Source organism: Helianthus annuus, chromosome 2 (assembly GCF_002127325.2).
Source record: "Helianthus annuus cultivar XRQ/B chromosome 2, HanXRQr2.0-SUNRISE, whole genome shotgun sequence".
NCBI lineage: Eukaryota > Viridiplantae > Streptophyta > Magnoliopsida > Asterales > Asteraceae > Helianthus > Helianthus annuus.
The window spans coordinates 58550983-58567967 of record NC_035434.2 but is presented as its reverse complement, the minus strand read 5'-3'; the positions used below and the strand labels follow the sequence as shown (position 1 = coordinate 58567967).

The window sequence follows — 16985 nt, the reverse complement described above, 5'->3', positions numbered from 1 at the left end:
ACCCCGATTCTGCTGGGGTTGTTGCCTCTGTTGCTGTTGCTGAGATTGTTGCTGTTGCTGCTTGGGATGTGGAGCTCTACAATCCTTCGCCATGTGACCCAGCTTGTCACACCTTTGACATGCCCAGCTACACTGGCCATAGTGGTGGAAACCACACTTATTGCACTTCGGCTGCTTTCCTGCGTAACCGGAAGTCTGGCTGTGGTTCTGATTCTGATTAACCGAAGACGATTGGCTAAAGTTGCTGCTGCTGTTGTTATTAGGCTTCTTCTACGATTGATTCGAGTTTGTTGTCTTATCTGTGTCGTTCCACTTACGCTTGTTATCTGTGGTGGTGGTGGTAACTGTAGTAGCAGTGGTAGTAGCAGCAATACGGGGTGGCAGCGAGCCACGCTCCACCTCCTGATCAGTAATCTTGTGAGCCAATCTGATAGTCCGGGGCAGGTCCTTGAGATTTGCTGCAGTGACTAACCCCTTAGCTGATGGTGCCAATCCCTTAATGTAGAGCTCGATCCTGCGAGGTGTTGGTCGAGATAAATTAGGACACATGTTTTCCAGCTCGAGAGATCGTTTCGTATAGGCCTCGATCTCGGATCCTTCCATCTTCAGGTTATAGTACTCGTTTTCCAACTTTTGAATTTCATCCCGAGGGCAGTTCTCCTCCCGAATCGGCTCTTTGAAATCATCCCAAGTGGTTGCATTTGCCATTTCGATGCCCAGCATCTGCACATGAGCATTCCACCAAGTCAAAGCACCTTCCTCCAAGGTGCCAGAAGCAAACTTCACCCTGTCCCCCTCTGGACAGTTACACATAGCAAAAACGGACTCGGCTTTCTCGAACCAACGGAGCAGTCCCACGGGACCTTCAGCTCCACTGAATGTTTGGGGCTTGCAATCCATGAACGTTTTGAACGTACACACATGTGGATTGTTCTGGTTTTGATTCGCTTGGAGACCTAAGGACGAAAGAAATTACAGCACACGGGTAAGAATTGGGTACGCGATACAAGAATAAAGAGTATTTGGCACATATCGTACCAGCTTGGTAGGCTGCCAAGGCCTCAGCCACACGTGTGTTAATCAAGTTTGTCAACTCAGCCTGAGTCATCGCAATGTGACCACGTCCATGGCCTTGTCCGCTCATGATTCTATAGAAGAAGAGGAAAAAGTTTAAGAATCGAGATAAGGTAGGAGTCAAACCTCACGTTGACATCTACAAACTACAAAGTTTACATCAAACAACAGAGCGGAACCCCTTTCGCACTCGTTAAGCCTCACTAGGACTCACATGCACCCCTATTATTATGTGTGCACCCATAATAATAAGGCAATTTGCATGCTTATCTCAGTGCCTCTTAACTCGCGCTAAAAGGTTCCCCACATTCAAATAGCACAACAAAAGACATTACAGGATTAAGAATCACAAGAGTTGAAGGGCAGTGCCACACTATCTAGCTTCACTAAAACATGCAGCACAGGTAATCATATCAGGGTATCTAATATGTAGTTTCATGCAAGTTGTGTGTGTGTAACTACTAATGCATAAAGGTAAACAGAGGACGAACCTTGCAATCTAGAGCTGAGTGTCATGGTCGCTTCGATATTGTTTGGTTATAATCTGGTTTTATGAAAACATTTTAAAACCCTAGTTCACTATAACCAGTGGCTCTGATACCAAACTGTCACACCCCCAAAAATACCACAAGCGGGAACCCCCGCGAGGCGTGTGACGTACCAGGATCTAGCCACCAATCACATTGAACCATAACATAGTATTAAATAAAAGTTTCCATTTATTTCAAAAAGTAAATCCAAACACAATAAAACATATCTGTTTAGCGGAAGCATAATGTAAATAGTTATTTCAAGTGTTCCAAAACAAGTGTGCAATAATCATTAAACTTGTATCCAAGAGCCACGAACCATGACCACTCTAGCACTCCCAGATAGCAAGTTCCCATCCATGAACCTAAGGACCTGCAAGCATGCAGAAAAGTGTATCAGACAACGCTGCTGAGTTCACCATTTGTTTTAACCGTTTAATACCAAGTACTGTCATATGATATGTTATGCTGATAATAACTCGATACCGTAGACGGCCCTTTTTGCCCTTCCCCAATGCTCGATCAAACACTGGTCATGATTTAAAGTTATTAGTTCACGCCCGTCTTATCCAGGTACGTCGTGAGGGTGCCAAACCTAATAGTGCTATCAACTAATAACCCTGTTGCCCTACAAGTAACTAACCCCGTAGTATGATGGGACTTAAGTGATAGAGAGTGAGTGTATTATCCAACATTAACGTTTACTGAAAACTGTTGCATATCCCCTGCAAGGATATGCGTTTGTGAAATCCGCCTCACATCCCCTACAAGGATGTGGGTATTTGAAACCACCTCATATCCCCTACAAGGATATGGGTTTACGAAAATCCGTTAACAAGTTTTATCAGTTTGATTGTCCCCACCGGACGCATGCTTTTTTTTTGAGAGAAGTGAACTCACCTTGATTTGCTCGGTATGACTAGTTACTCGCACACACTAAATCAGTCAAAGCCGATTGTAAGATAAGACTGGGAAGAGCTTCGAGAGGAATGATGATTGCCGTTGAGTGCAAGGGAGAGTCTAGGGTTTCGTTGGTTAATAACTTACGTATACAAATGCGCACACAAGCCAAATATAACCAAATCATATTTGGGCTTCACTTGGGCCGAAAGCCCATCTCGGCGAACAACTGTTCCTCGACGAATAGGTATGTTTCGTCGAGTAGAAATGATGACGAAAAACCAATGTTTCGTCGAGTGGAAGTTTGTGACAAGGATCCAGTGTTTCGTCGAATGTGAGAGTGCAAGGGTTAAGTCTATCTAATCTCAAACAGTTAATAAGTTTTCAATACCTTAATCATATTCATTAACCATAAGACCAAACAATAGTACAATAATCATATTCATTAAATCAATCATATTGCAAACGTGCACCTGTTACAACGCAACGAATTATGAAAACATAGTTGTGAAACAAGCAAAGTGTCGAGGAAAGACCTTGAAAGTTCGGGTTGTCACATGGACTAAGCAAGATGTTGATCTAACTTATAAAAAGTTAGAAGAACTCAGAAAGACTGATCCAACGCTTCCTAAGAAGCCAGTATATGATGATGAAACCACTGATAGGCCTCGGCAGACCCATTCTTCTAAAAAGTTGTTCTCGTCATCTGATGTATCCATCAGTGTCTTGAACCAAAGAAAAAGACAACAACAGATTGATGAGTAAAATGAAAAGAGGGATGCTGAATTCAGAGAAGAGGCTATCAGAAATCAGTTATAGTTTGGATTGGATGATGCTTCTCTACAACTTCAAGCTCAGTTTGCTAAAACACTTCAAAGGTAGGCAAGCAGACCTCAATCCCCAAACTCATCACAAATAAAACTTCTCCCAAGAAACCCATCAGACCCAAAAATATTAAAGTGGAAGTCTGACAAAGATACCCACGTATTGACATTGTTCAGGTCTGATGGTGGAGTTGAAAAGCTATCAAGGGAGGATGCATTTGGTCTAAGTGCAGATGGCCTCCAAGATCTAATGAACCTTCAACTGGAAAGGGATGAAGATGACATTGATTCCTTGGATTTTGAGCTCTAATTCAAAGGTCAAATTTGGGAAAAGCTGATGAGAGAATAAAGTTGATGAAGATGACACTGATTCCTTGTATTTCAATATTTTGATTAAAAAGCTCGTATGATGAAAAATGTTCTCTCCTTGATTGTGTTATAAAGTTTTACTTCATTCTGCTGCATTTGATCATTTATTTATCTTCTTCATGTTACACTTCATATAAAACAACGCAATCAAGTAAAATCAGATCCTAACACAGATGATCCCCAATAACAGTGTCTAAACATTATTTCCCTTCAATGGCAGTGGCACTCAACAATTGATGATCTCTAAAGTCTGATTGTTTTATAAAGACTGTTATGCAAAATTCTGTTGGATGTAAAGAATGTTCAAGACCAATCATCTGCTGAAGTCAAAGGCCTGATCAACCTTAATGGAAAGCACTGCTCAGCCTCATCAGTGGTTGAGCATCATCAGCGGATAGTCTCATCACACAAAGATCTGCTGATTTCTAAAGTCTACTGATCTATAAAGACTGTTATACACAAAGATCTGCTGAAGTCTAATGTCTGTTGAAGACCTATCATCTGTTGAAGTCAAAGAACTGCTGGAAATCAAAGGCCTGATCAACCTTGATTGAGCTTTGGTGAAAGTTGTTGAGGCAGGTGATCATGTGTTCGTAGTTAATGTTTGTTGAATCTTAAGTTGTATTCAAATTCTATTAAGTTTGTTAGACATCTTTTATATGTACTTATGTCTATAAGCAGTTTACATTGTCAATAGGTGGGTACTCCGTTTTTTGGAAACGAGAATGGAAATAGTCGTATGTAACTAATATATTAACCGATGATCTATGTTTATAGTGGTCTACTAGCTACAATAGATAACACGTTTTGGTACAATATCTATATACCTATCTTTACTTTCTATTAAAATGTGTTATGCACGGTTTTCTAAAAACCATCCGTGTTTGCACACGGGTCTTACTAGTAGTAGTAGTAGTAGTAGTAGTAGTAGTAGTAGTAGTAGTAGTAGTAGTAGTAGTAGTAGTAGTAGTAGTAGTAGTAGTAGTAGTAGTAGTAGTAGTAGTAGTAGTAGTAGTAGTAGTAGTAGTAGTAGTAGTAGTAGTAGTAGTAGTAGTAGTAGTAGTAGTAGTAGTAGTAGTAGTAGTAGTAGTAGTAGTAGTAGTAGTAGTAGTAGTAGTAGTAGTAGTAGTAGTAGTAGTAGTAGTAGTAGTAGTAGTAGTAGTAGTAGTAGTAGTAGTGTAGTAGTAGTAGTAGTAGTAGTAGTAGTAGTAGTAGTAGTAGTAGTAGTAGTAGTAGTAGTAGTAGTAGTAGTAGTAGTAGTAGTAGTAGTAGTAGTAGTAGTAGTAGTAGTAGTAGTAGTAGTAGTAGTAGTAGTAGTAGTAGTAGTAGTAGTAGTAGTAGTAGTAGTAGTAGTAGTAGTAGTAGTAGTAGTAGTAGTAGTAGTAGTAGTAGTAGTAGTAGTAGTAGTAGTAGTAGTAGTAGTAGTAGTAGTAGTAGTAGTAGTAGTAGTAGTAGTAGTAGTAGTAGTAGTAGTAGTAGTAGTAGTAGTAGTAGTAGTAGTAGTAGTAGTAGTAGTAGTAGTAGTAGTAGTAGTAGTAGTAGTAGTAGTAGTAGTAGTAGTAGTAGTAGTAGTAGTAGTAGTAGTAGTAGTAGTAGTAGTAGTAGTAGTAGTAGTAGTAGTAGTAGTAGTAGTAGTAGTAGTAGTAGTAGTAGTAGTAGTAATAATAATAATAATAATAATAATAATCTGTCTCCTATACTAAAACTTAAGTTGTATTCAAATTCTATTAAGTTTGTTAGGCCTCTTTTATATGTACTTATGTCTATAAGCAGTTTACATTGTCAATAGGTGGGTACTCCGTTTTTTGGAAACGAGAATGGATATAGTCGTATGTAACTAATATATTAACCGATGATCTATGTTTATAGTTGTCTACTAGCTATAATAGATAACACGTTTTGGTACAATATCTATATACCTATCTTTACTTTCTATTAAAATGTGTTATGCACGGTTTTCTAAAAACCACCCGTGTTTGCACACGGGTTTTACTACTAGTAGTAGTAATAATAAAATAATAATAATAATAATAATAATAATAGTAGTAGTAGTAGTAGTAGTAATAGTAATAATAATAATAATCTTTCTCCTATACTAAAAAATACATCTTTAACACATGTCATGATTTTAGGCCACCACTTTGATGATGTGGACATGCTTTTAAGCTAGATAATTGAGAATTTAGTGGTAAAACAAAATGGACGTCTTCCGCTATTTTTCCTCACACGCCATTCATCCTATCCAAACCCTAATTTTCATCTAGCCTCTCTTTCACGCTTTTGTTCTTTCAATCACTTCTTAATCTTCAATCGATTATCATTGTGTTGTTCTTCTGTTCCGGGTATGTTATTCAATGGTTGTATTCGATTTTTTCACGGTGGCCTTCTCCTACTCATAAACCTATTGTGTGTTAGAAATTAGGGTTAGGGTTCTAATAATGGAGGACCGAATCAAGAAGCAAGAAGAAGATGTGTAGTAGCCCTAATACTATCTCTGACTTCATCTGTGGTGAGTATACATGTACCCACTGTAGAAATCTCTAAATATCAAGCACAGAAAAGTAAGTCCGGATGTGGAAAAAGTAGTTCAACTAATTAAACTAAAATTACCTTAAATTAAGACTCGAGTAATAAAAATCTAGACTCTCTAACCTGACTAAACTACTCACCCGCAAGTGAACCAGTCGACTCTAGCACAGAAAAGTAAGTCCGGATGTCGAACCCACAAGGACCCTAATGAATTACGTTAACGACTCTATTTAGACTAGACACTGACACGATTAAACAATTGTTGTGTTTTAAAGGGGGGGGGTACTAAAATCCTAAAATTGCAATTAAAATGAAATTAAACTAAGACACGAACGAAGACTAGGGTTTTAATTCAGATGAGGTTAAGGACTACCTAGACTTGAATCCAGTTTAACTGTGAATGGACTTCTAACGGTTTTATTGTTGTATGGAGCCGGGATCGTAAAATACTAAACCGTAAGGTATTTCAATGCTAAGACTTCCCGACCCTTTTCAGGAAGAAACCTAGGAAACCCTACAAGGCTGTTGTGTATACCGACTGTTAGACTTCCTCTCAGTCCTCTAACGACTCTAAAAGTGCCCTAATACGACTATCTACCTCTCAGCGCGATAATCTAAGGCAGTTCTAGGTTCTGACTTGATTTACTAGACATAAATGCAATTAGGGAACTAAAGTCGACTTCTCTCAAAATCTAATTTAGCTATATACTGCACCGAGACCTAATAACTAACTCGAGCCTCTCAGCGACAAGTTAAGCAGAATATTTACTTCTAATTATATTTTAATTACTGTTTCTAAGGCTATCGGCCGATTTACCCAAAGATCACCCGAACCCGCAAGGATGCAAATAATCAACACAGATCTATTATGTGAAAGACATCCACCAAAATCTATGTGAAACAGTAAACAATCCACAATCAAAAGTGAATACGCACACGCACCAAATCAGAAAATCTAGAACACGTTACTTTCAGAAGTCAATCCATAATCAATCAATAAAAACCGTTAAAAGATCCAAACATTAATTAAACTATCATCTTGTCTAGGTAGTATCTAGGGTTTAGCCAAGAAACATGATGTCTAAAATAAACAAAGCAAGTTCAAAACAAGAATTCATCGGAAAAGTATTGAAAACACGAAATTAAAGAACACCGGGAGATAAAACCCGAACAATCTTCACTTTCACGATCCAAGCTTCAACCGAATGATTCCCGCAAGCTAAAGCACTCCAAAATACTCAAAATCTCCTTCAAAATTCGTCCTAGGGTTTCTTGATTCGTAATTAGAGTTGTCCTCAGTTTCTTGGAAAATCATCTTCAAAACCCTAGCTTGGCAACAACTTTTCCGGAAAAACCAGACCCTCGCGTGACGCCAAGGGGGTGTCGCGTCACGCGGCGCCTCCTTGCCTGATTTTTATTATTTTTTTATTCAGCTTCGAGTTCCAGCTTCTCCGACGCGCGTACGAATCCCGGTTTTCTTCTAAACTGCTCGTTTTTACTCGGTTTCCATCACTTTAAGCTACGGGACCTGAAATCAAAGCTTAACGTCAGCAGTATCGAAATTCTAACCTAAACTAGACTCTAAACGACTGAAAACTGACCAAAATATACACTATAAACATATGTACTTTTCAATACATCAAACATCCCCACACTTACTCTTTTTTCGTCCTCGAAAAAGAATTATGCAACGGAATCATAGACAAATATTCACTTGGATCGAAAATTATAGATATAATTAATTAAAACCAAGGCTTGCGTTAGCTGCGATTGCGAATATACTTTGTCCACTTTAAACCCGAATCCAATCCTAAGCCCTTATCATGTGATTTTAATTTAAGTGAGGTCAGTCTACCTAAGGTCTCACACTAGAATCAACAGTCTACCTACTCCCGCCTCAAGCTTATAGGACTAAAAGAACGATCATTTGACCAATTCCCAACCGTCTTATATCAAAACCAAGAGAGTTTACAATCAAATTTTTTTTTTCCATTTTTTTGCTTTTCCTCCCCCCCCCCCCCCCCCGTGAGTCTAGACGGTGCTTTCTCTAGCCAAGAGGCAATCCGGCTGTAGAGTCGCTATCCCCAACCACAGATTACTTAGGTTTCGGTACTTATTTATTTATTTTTTCTTTTTAGCACGGTCGATTTCACACACCCTAGAGGTAATTCGGCTGTAGAGTCGCTATCCCCAACCCAAACTACATAGGAATGCATTACTTTCATTTAGTTTCTAGCTCACTTTTTATTCTATTTTTTTTCATGATCACAAACTCTAACAGTTTTAACTTATCACGGTGCCCCTTATACTATTATTGGTGGTTTTAGTTTCCCATATCTCCCAGGCGAAAACCCACTAGCAGACCGACAATTAATGTATATTAGCTCAAAGGGACTTAAAACCAAACCCGGGCCTATCCACATATCCCTAACTAGACGCAAGCTCGATTTATTATAATCTCATATTATTATTATTCGAACCCGAGCAAAAATTTGTCTTTTCTATCATTTTCCATTCAAAAATGCAAACTTCTTTTTTATCGAAAGACATTTTCTGATTTTTCAATTTTTTTTTTGAATTTTTTTTTATTTTTTTTAATAATTAAGGCTGATTATTTACATGTATTTCCATCCCCACACTTAGAGATTGCATTGTCCCTAATGCAAGAACGAAAAACGACTCGACACTACCCAAAAACTACTAAATAAAACAAAACGAACTAACTAAATAACTAGACGACGAAATAAATAAAAATACAACAACAACGAAAAGGGAAACGACTTAACTGAATATGTGAGACTGTCAAAGTGCCAGTCGTTTCCACATAAGCCCTCCAATACCGAACGTGCTCAGCAAACAATACCAAACTCTCTCACACACGAACGGACAGCGGCTCCAAATCATCAACCTAAAGCATAAATACCATACCAAACATACCACTACCACGTGTCTAACATACCATCATCCGAAATTCAAACAGAAAATAAAAGGCGAAATGGACTGTATCACCCCCAACTAAACAAAATTGGCCGTTGCCACGCCCAACTTTCACTTTGGCTCCCACCACCCCGACTGGACACTTGGGTTGCTGTGTCACCCCGTTGTTAACTAGACACTAACTAGGTTAGTTTTTTTTGCTGACGTGGCTAATTTATCCTATGTGGCATGCTGATGTGGATCTGGAACATACTTATAAATAACAAAAAAAATAAATATTTATATATGTATATAGATATATATTACATACAAAAATCAATTTATAATTTTCAGTCTCTCTCTCTTAACACCACCACCACCCACCCCACCATCCTACCATCCACCCCACAACCATCCTTCGCTGCCATCCACCCCACCCAACAACCAATCGCTGTTCAAAAAATTGAAAAATCGTTGGGTTTACCTTGTCTCTGGAAAACATGTTTGAACCACCGGAATCACTTCGTCAATGTCATCGAACTCCTAAGAACATCACTGTCGCTGTTGTTCCGTTCAACGCAACTTTCGCCGTCGTCATCGAAACCACTGCCACACCATCGTGAGCACCACCGACTATCACAATCACCATCGCTCATCACCCGAAAACCCCTACCAAATCATTGTTGCTACTAGTAGACACAATCTTTAAAGATTCATCTTCAGAATTAGCATCCCTTTGTTTCCTACGACCACCACTATGATCTGTTACAGAAGATCACTCATTTTCCCAAAACCCACCAACAAAGTTGTTAAATTTGATCCCTAAACCCTCATTTGCACCACCATGGATGGATGAAAAAGGCCAAATCTCAGGTTAATAGTAAAAAGAATGATTGGCAGCTGAGAACAATGTCACGTTGATTATTGGTGGATCCATTAATAATCCAGCTATGTGATGATACAATGTATGTATATATTTTATATATAATTGAGGGAACAAGTAATAAATACAAGCTCCCAAGCGTCAGATTTACGATTGGTGTTTCTTGGAAGCAAAGGCCATCAGACACGGAGGTTTATTATATGGATTTATGATTGATTGTGTATGCAACCAGCTGAGTTGTGGGATCTATGGTGTGGCGGATGAATTTGGGGAATGATTAGGGAGAATAGGATCAATGGTGGCCGGTGGCAGGGGTGGGTTTGGGCGGTGGTTGCAGGTGGGTAGTGGTGGAGGTGGAGGTGAAGGTTAGGGTTTTGTGATTGAAGATGGATGAAGATGATAGGGGTATTTTATTTATATAGTCCTTTATTTTTTTGTTATTTATAAAATATGTTTCAGATCCACATCAACATGCCACATAGGATAAATTAGCCACGTCAGCAAAAAAAAAAAACTAACCTAGTTAGTGTCTAGTTAACAACGGGGTGACACAGCAACCCAAGTGTCCAGTTGGGGGTGGTGAGAGCCAAAGTGAAAGTTGGGCGTGGCAACGGCCAATTTTGTTTCGTTGGGGGTGATACAATCCATTTTCCCAAAATAAAATATATGTCCTACGAATACAACCACATCGAACTACTGAAACAGCATAAATAAAATACAACATGAAAGGATATATATGCTGCTGCAGTCTGCTACATCACTCCTCCTCTAAATCTTCCTCCATCTGCTGGGTCCCCGAACCTCCAGCCTGCTGCCACCCGAACTGACCACTATACGCATAACCACTTTGTCCCCCCACTGGTCATCCCCCGGATACTGACCATAAACATATGGGGTCTGCTGCTCGCCTCCATAAACTGGTGGAGGTAATAATCCCGCAAAGGGTGGAGGTATCTGAGCATCTAGTGACATACCCGACATCATGTACCTGAGCATGTCGTCCTATCGGTGGTGGCTCTACATGGTCCACTGGTGGTCAACCCGCATCCTATCTTCAATCTGAGCAAACCTCTGCTGCGTGTAGTCAAAAGCAGCCTCAGGAGTGAACGGGTTAGGCCTCGGCTGTCTAACTGGCTGCTGTGGCGGTGGAACTGCACGCCTCTGTCGAGGTGCCGGCTGTCGTTGCGGAGGAGCACCAACCTCGAAGTTCCACTCTGGCGGGTCCGAATGTGTCAGAATACCTGCCAACCGTAGATCCGCAACATCCCAACGAACCGTTGGCATACCCTCATGCAACTGCTTAAGCTTGTATTTTGTAAGGGCCCGAATATTCCATGCCAACCGAGCTATGTAAGGCCCAAGATCCATTGCGGCCCGTTTTCCTCCCCGACGAGGCCTATTGCACGACCATGCAAAGAACTTGCCAAATTCCAATTTCGCTTTTCAACCATACACATCAACGCGAAAATATCTAACCAATTCGCTTTATTCTCGCCCGACTTCCTCGCTACAACCGTCGTCGCCAATGCCTTCAAAATATACCTATATATCGGATCACGAACAAATGTGATGAGGTTCGTTTGAGCGAATGGCTGAGACGCAATTGTATCCCAAAATCTTTCCAAATCCGCCGAATTCAAACACTTCGGCCGAGGGTGATTGTACACACCCCTTAACCCATTCACAAATTCATCTGTCTCCACTTCTTCCGGTGTGTAAAAACCCAGAGCTACTCCAAACTGAGCCATATTCATTTCATAAAGATTTCTACCCAATGAGAACGATACCGCATCCTTTTCAGCAAAAGTACCCTCTTTGTGACGGAAGGTACAATGGAACTCAATTGTAAGTTCGGTATACTGCGGCCCATCACAATAATCCATTGCCGCTCTCAACCTCGGCTTCAATAATTCTGCCACACACTCACTCGCTCCCATACATTGTAACCTCTCCCAATCAATTACACGATGCTCCAATGTCTGAGTTACCACATACTTTTTGAGCTTTACCCTCTCTTTAGTATCCTCTTCAAAATCCAATACTGGGTGATTGACCAACCTCTCAATTCGGGAATACACTCTCCTATCATTCCTGCGATACTTGATCTTCCTTTTCCTTGGGTTTGACGACGAACCTTCACCCGACATGTTCTGCAAAACAAGAAAGATTTGACAAGAGAAACAATGCAGACTATTAGTAATCACAAGCTATTTTTGGTATTTTTAATTTTTTAATTTTTTTTATGAAAATGAAAATAGCCGTATAGCATTTCATTCGCGGCTAAATTCGAAAACATCGGTTACCGTTTACAAAACTTAAGTTACACATCATTCTACCCAAATGGAGATTGAGTACGGACAAAATGTTGTGAACTTGTACATGCATATAAGTAAACCCGACACTAAACTCGAGATACTACTCTATAGACACCACTAGACTCAATGACTCGAACAACCTACGACTCAATGTACACTATCTCCTCCCGGCACTTTAAGTGTCCTCAATTAAGCATAAGTGCCGAAATATCCCCACACTTGAGGCGAAACATGTGAGAGTTTGACTTTTTAAACCTTCACGCAACGTTTGTGGCAACAAAATCCATTTAGAAAACTAATCACATTTGCAAAAATCAGTTCAAAAACCTATTTTTTTAGCAAAAATTCATTAGTTATAGCCAAACAAACCCGTAAAGCTCAAACATGTTGTCTAGTTGTCCAAACATACCCCACAAGTCTCAAACAACCTCAAGCAAACCAACCCGAACCATCCGCAAACCCCATTGTATGTAAACATCCCAAACATATCCACCCGCATACCACTAACATGAATAAAAGCTCAAAAATCCTAACTTTATCAACCTACACAAACCCTAAATCTAAGATATGACTGACCCAACACTACAACTAAGCAATAAAGTTACCTACTAGCGAGAAATCACAGAAATCATACCTGGGATTCGGATTAGCAAGAAAAATGAAGTCTTGAACTTGTGGTGCACGAATTTGTCCAAAAAATGCGAGAATGGAGCGCGAATTCGGGTGAGATTGATGGTTAAGATTGTGGGGAATGTGATTGTGTTGATTTAGGAAGAAGAATGGGGTGATTTGGTGGAAAAATGAGCGAGATATGATGATTTTTGTGAAATTCGCGATTTAGGGTTTGTAGATGTGAAAAGGGAAGTGTTTCAGCAAACAGGTTCAAGAAAAATGATTTTAAACGGTTCATGGGGGCGTCGCGTGATGCGGTGGGGTCCGAGGGGGGCCTCGCGTAACGCGGCGGGCTTGATTTTAATTGTTTTTGGACCCTACCCCTCGCGTGACGCGAAGGCCCTTGGCGTCACGCCAAGGGTCGATTTTCATAGAATGTTGCGTGGAAAAACTTGTTTCATGCCTTAGAAAATTTTTTCAACTTTTTCCCGAACCGTCCAAAACCCACAAAATTTTTTCTAAGTGTCCAAGACACATACCTGTGACCTCTTTTCTCATGCTTTTTCCATTCCGTAGCGATAATGAAACCTGCAAAATTCTCAACAACACAAAACAAACACCGAAAAACTACAAAAAATACGAAAAATTAAGAAATTTACAAACAGTACATACTCTACACACGAAGCTTTTCGCACTCACTGGTCGGTGAAGGTGGGTGGGTCCTCTAGAGGAATTTCTTCCTCTTTGGTGGTATCAATGGGACCTCCCAAGTAATGTTTCAATCTATGACCGTTTACCTTCCATACCCCTTTGTCGACTTCGTCGTATAATTCAACCGTGCCGTATGGAAACACCTCTCTCACCACATACGGTCCACTCCATCTCGATTTTAGTTTCCCTGCTATCAATTTTAACCTCGAATTGAACAAAGGCACTTTATCACCTATCTTAAACTCTTTCAAGCCTCGCAACCTCTTATCATGCAACGCCTTAGTTTTTTCCTTGATACTCCAAGATCGTTCATAGGCAGCATCCCTCAATGCTTCCAACTCGTGAATTTGGAAGAACCTCCTTCTAGCGGCCTCGGTAAGGTCAAGATTAACGGTTTTCAATGCCCACAAAGCTCTATGCTCTAACTCTACCGGAAGATGGCAAGCTTTGCCATACACAATCACGGAGTCTTATAGGCGGTGCGGAAAGCCCACAAAGCATCGTCGAACTTTTCCGACCAATCCTTTCTACTTTTTCCTACCGTTTTCTCTAGGATTCCCTTCACCTCGGTTAGCATTCTCTACTTGGCCACTAGTTTGCGGGTGGTACGCGGTGGAAAGACGATGAGTGACACCGTAGCGTGCAAGTGCCTTTTCCATGGCGGAATTGCAAAAATGCGTACCACGGTCACTTATGATAGCTTTAGGGACTCCGAAACGCGTGAATAACTTTTTAAGGAATCTCACCACCACTCGGGCATCATTGGTGGGCAAAGCTTGAGCTTCGACCCACTTTGAAACGTAATCAATGGCCACGAGGATGTACCTCTTTCCACTTGAAGATGGAAAAGGTCCCATGAAGTCAATGCCCCACACGTCAAAGATTTCCAAGACTTGGATGGGATTTTGGGGCATTTCATCCTTGGATGAGATGTTGCCGGTACGTTGGCAACGGTCACATGTCCTAACAAACTCTACGGCATCCTTAACTACCGTTGGCCAATAAAACCCACTATCGAATACCTTTTGTGCCGTCACATTCGCTCCGTGATGGCCTCCCGTTAAACCCTCGTGCACATGTCTAAGGATGTCTAAACCATCCTCCTTTGAAACGCATCTCCTAAGCACTCTATCTCCACCTATCCTAAATAGGTACGGGTCTTCCCAAATATACTTCCTAGCCCCCCTAAGAAGCTTTTTCTTTTGTTGGTAGGACATACCCCTCACAAGGTCTCCGGTCGCTAAATAGTTTGCCAAATCTGAGAACCATGGCAAACCCTCTACCTCGGCACTAACAAAATCTATGGTTTCGTGGAGAAAAGTGTCTCCTATGGAATCCTCACGAACCTCTTCTCTCTTTGGATCCTCTAAACGTGACAAGTGGTCAGCGGCCACGTTTTCCGCTCCTTTTTTATCCTTAATTTCTATATCGAACTCGGAGAGCAAAAGAATCCATCTAATGAGACGCGGCTTCGCGTCTTTCTTTTGGAACAGAAATCGCAAAGCGGCGTGGTCGGTGAACACGGTGGTTTTGGAAAGCACGAGATATGAGCGAAACTTATCAAACGCAAACACTATGGCTAAGAGTTCCTTTTCCGTGGTGGTATAGTTCTCTTGAGCATCATTTAGAGTTTTGCTCGCGTAGTAGATTGGATGAAAGTGTTTATCGACTCTTTGACCTAGGACCGCACCTACGACATAACCGCTTGCGTCACACATGAGCTCGAAAGGCAAGCTCCAATTAGGCGAAACAAGTATCGGGGCACTCACGAGTTTCTCCTTCAAGAAGTCAAACGCTTTGATGCACTCCTCATCGAAGACGAAAGGTACATCTTTCTCTAAAAGTCTAGTCATCGGGCATGTGATTTTGGAAAAATCCTTTATGAAACGCCTATAAAAGCCCGCATGACCTAGGAAGCTCCTAACGGACTTGACACTAGTAGGTGGAGGCAATCTACTTATGGTATCTATCTTGGCCCTATCCACCTCTATACCCTCTCTCGATACCTTGTGTCCTAAAACTATCCCCTCCGTCACCATAAAGTGACACTTCTCCCAATTCAACATAACATTTGTCTCTATGCACCTCTTAAGCATCCTATCAAGATTTAGAAGACATTGTTCGAAAGTGGTGCCATAAACCGAGAAGTCATCCATGAAAACCTCCATGGAAGTCTCAAGCATGTCTTGGAATATAGCAACCATGCGTCTTTGGAAAGTAGCCGGAGCGTTGCATAACCCGAAAGGCATGCGGCGATACGCATAAGTGCCGTAAGGGCATGTGAACGTCGTTTTATCTTGATCCTCCGGGGCGATGGGATCTGAAAATAACCCGAAAATCCGTCGAGAAAACAATAGAATTGTTGACCCGCTAGACGCTCCAATATTTGGTCAATGAATGGTAAGGGGAAGTGGTCTTTCCGGGTGGCGTCGTTTAATTTTCGATAGTCTATGCACACACGCCAACCGGTAACGGTACAGGAAGGGATTAACTCGTTCTTTTCGTTCATGATCACCGTCATCCGACCCTTCTTTGGGAAGACTTGGGTCGGGCTAACCCATGGTGAATCGGAAATGGGGTAAATAACCCGGCATCTAACAGCTTAAGCACTTCTTTCTTAACGACCTCTTGCATATTCAGATTGAGCCGCCGTTGAGGTTGCACCATCGGCTTATAGTCATCTTCCATGAGTATTCGGTGGGTACAATAGGCAGGGCTTATGCCCTTGATATCCGAAAGACGCCATGCAATGGCCTCCCTATTCACTCTCAACACCTCTAATAACTTACCCTTCTCTCCCTCCTCTAACTTAGACGAAATAATGACGGGAAACTCGGAACCCTCACCTAAGAAAGCGTACTCTAAGTGGGATGGGAGGACTTTGAGTTCTAATGGGGCGGGTTTCTCTATAGGTGTACTCTCACTCTCACTTTTGATCTCACTCAATTCTAGCACTTTGGGGACCCACTCTTTCTCTTCTACCTCTTCACTCTCACTAACAACCTCCTCTACCTTCTCAACTACCTCGTCTATCCTATTCTCAACTAGGTCGGCTCCACTAATATAGTCAAAGCAATGGTCGACACAAGATAAGAAAGACTCTATGAAATAGACCGAATGACAAGGACTACTAAGATCATCGGAACCACTAGGGTGTTCCATGGAGCGTGCTATCTCGAAAGTGACCCTCTCCTCACCGACTTGAAGTGTGATTTTCCCGTCAAAGACATCAATGATGGCCTTGGCGGTACACAAGAACGGGCGTCCTAGAATGATAGGAACCTTTTCGTCGGTTTCCATATCAAGAACAACAAAGTCTACG

At 41.2% G+C, this 16985-nt stretch overlaps 1 protein-coding gene across 1 annotated transcript; it reads right to left on the bottom strand.

Annotated features, from left to right (window-relative positions):
* Positions 1 to 270: 270 nt before the first annotated feature.
* LOC110932978 lies at positions 271 to 900 on the bottom strand. The gene has a single exon (XM_022176226.1). It carries the CDS (start codon positions 898 to 900, stop codon positions 271 to 273), a length of 630 nt encoding a protein of 209 aa, XP_022031918.1.
* Positions 901 to 16985: the final 16085 nt, after the last annotated feature.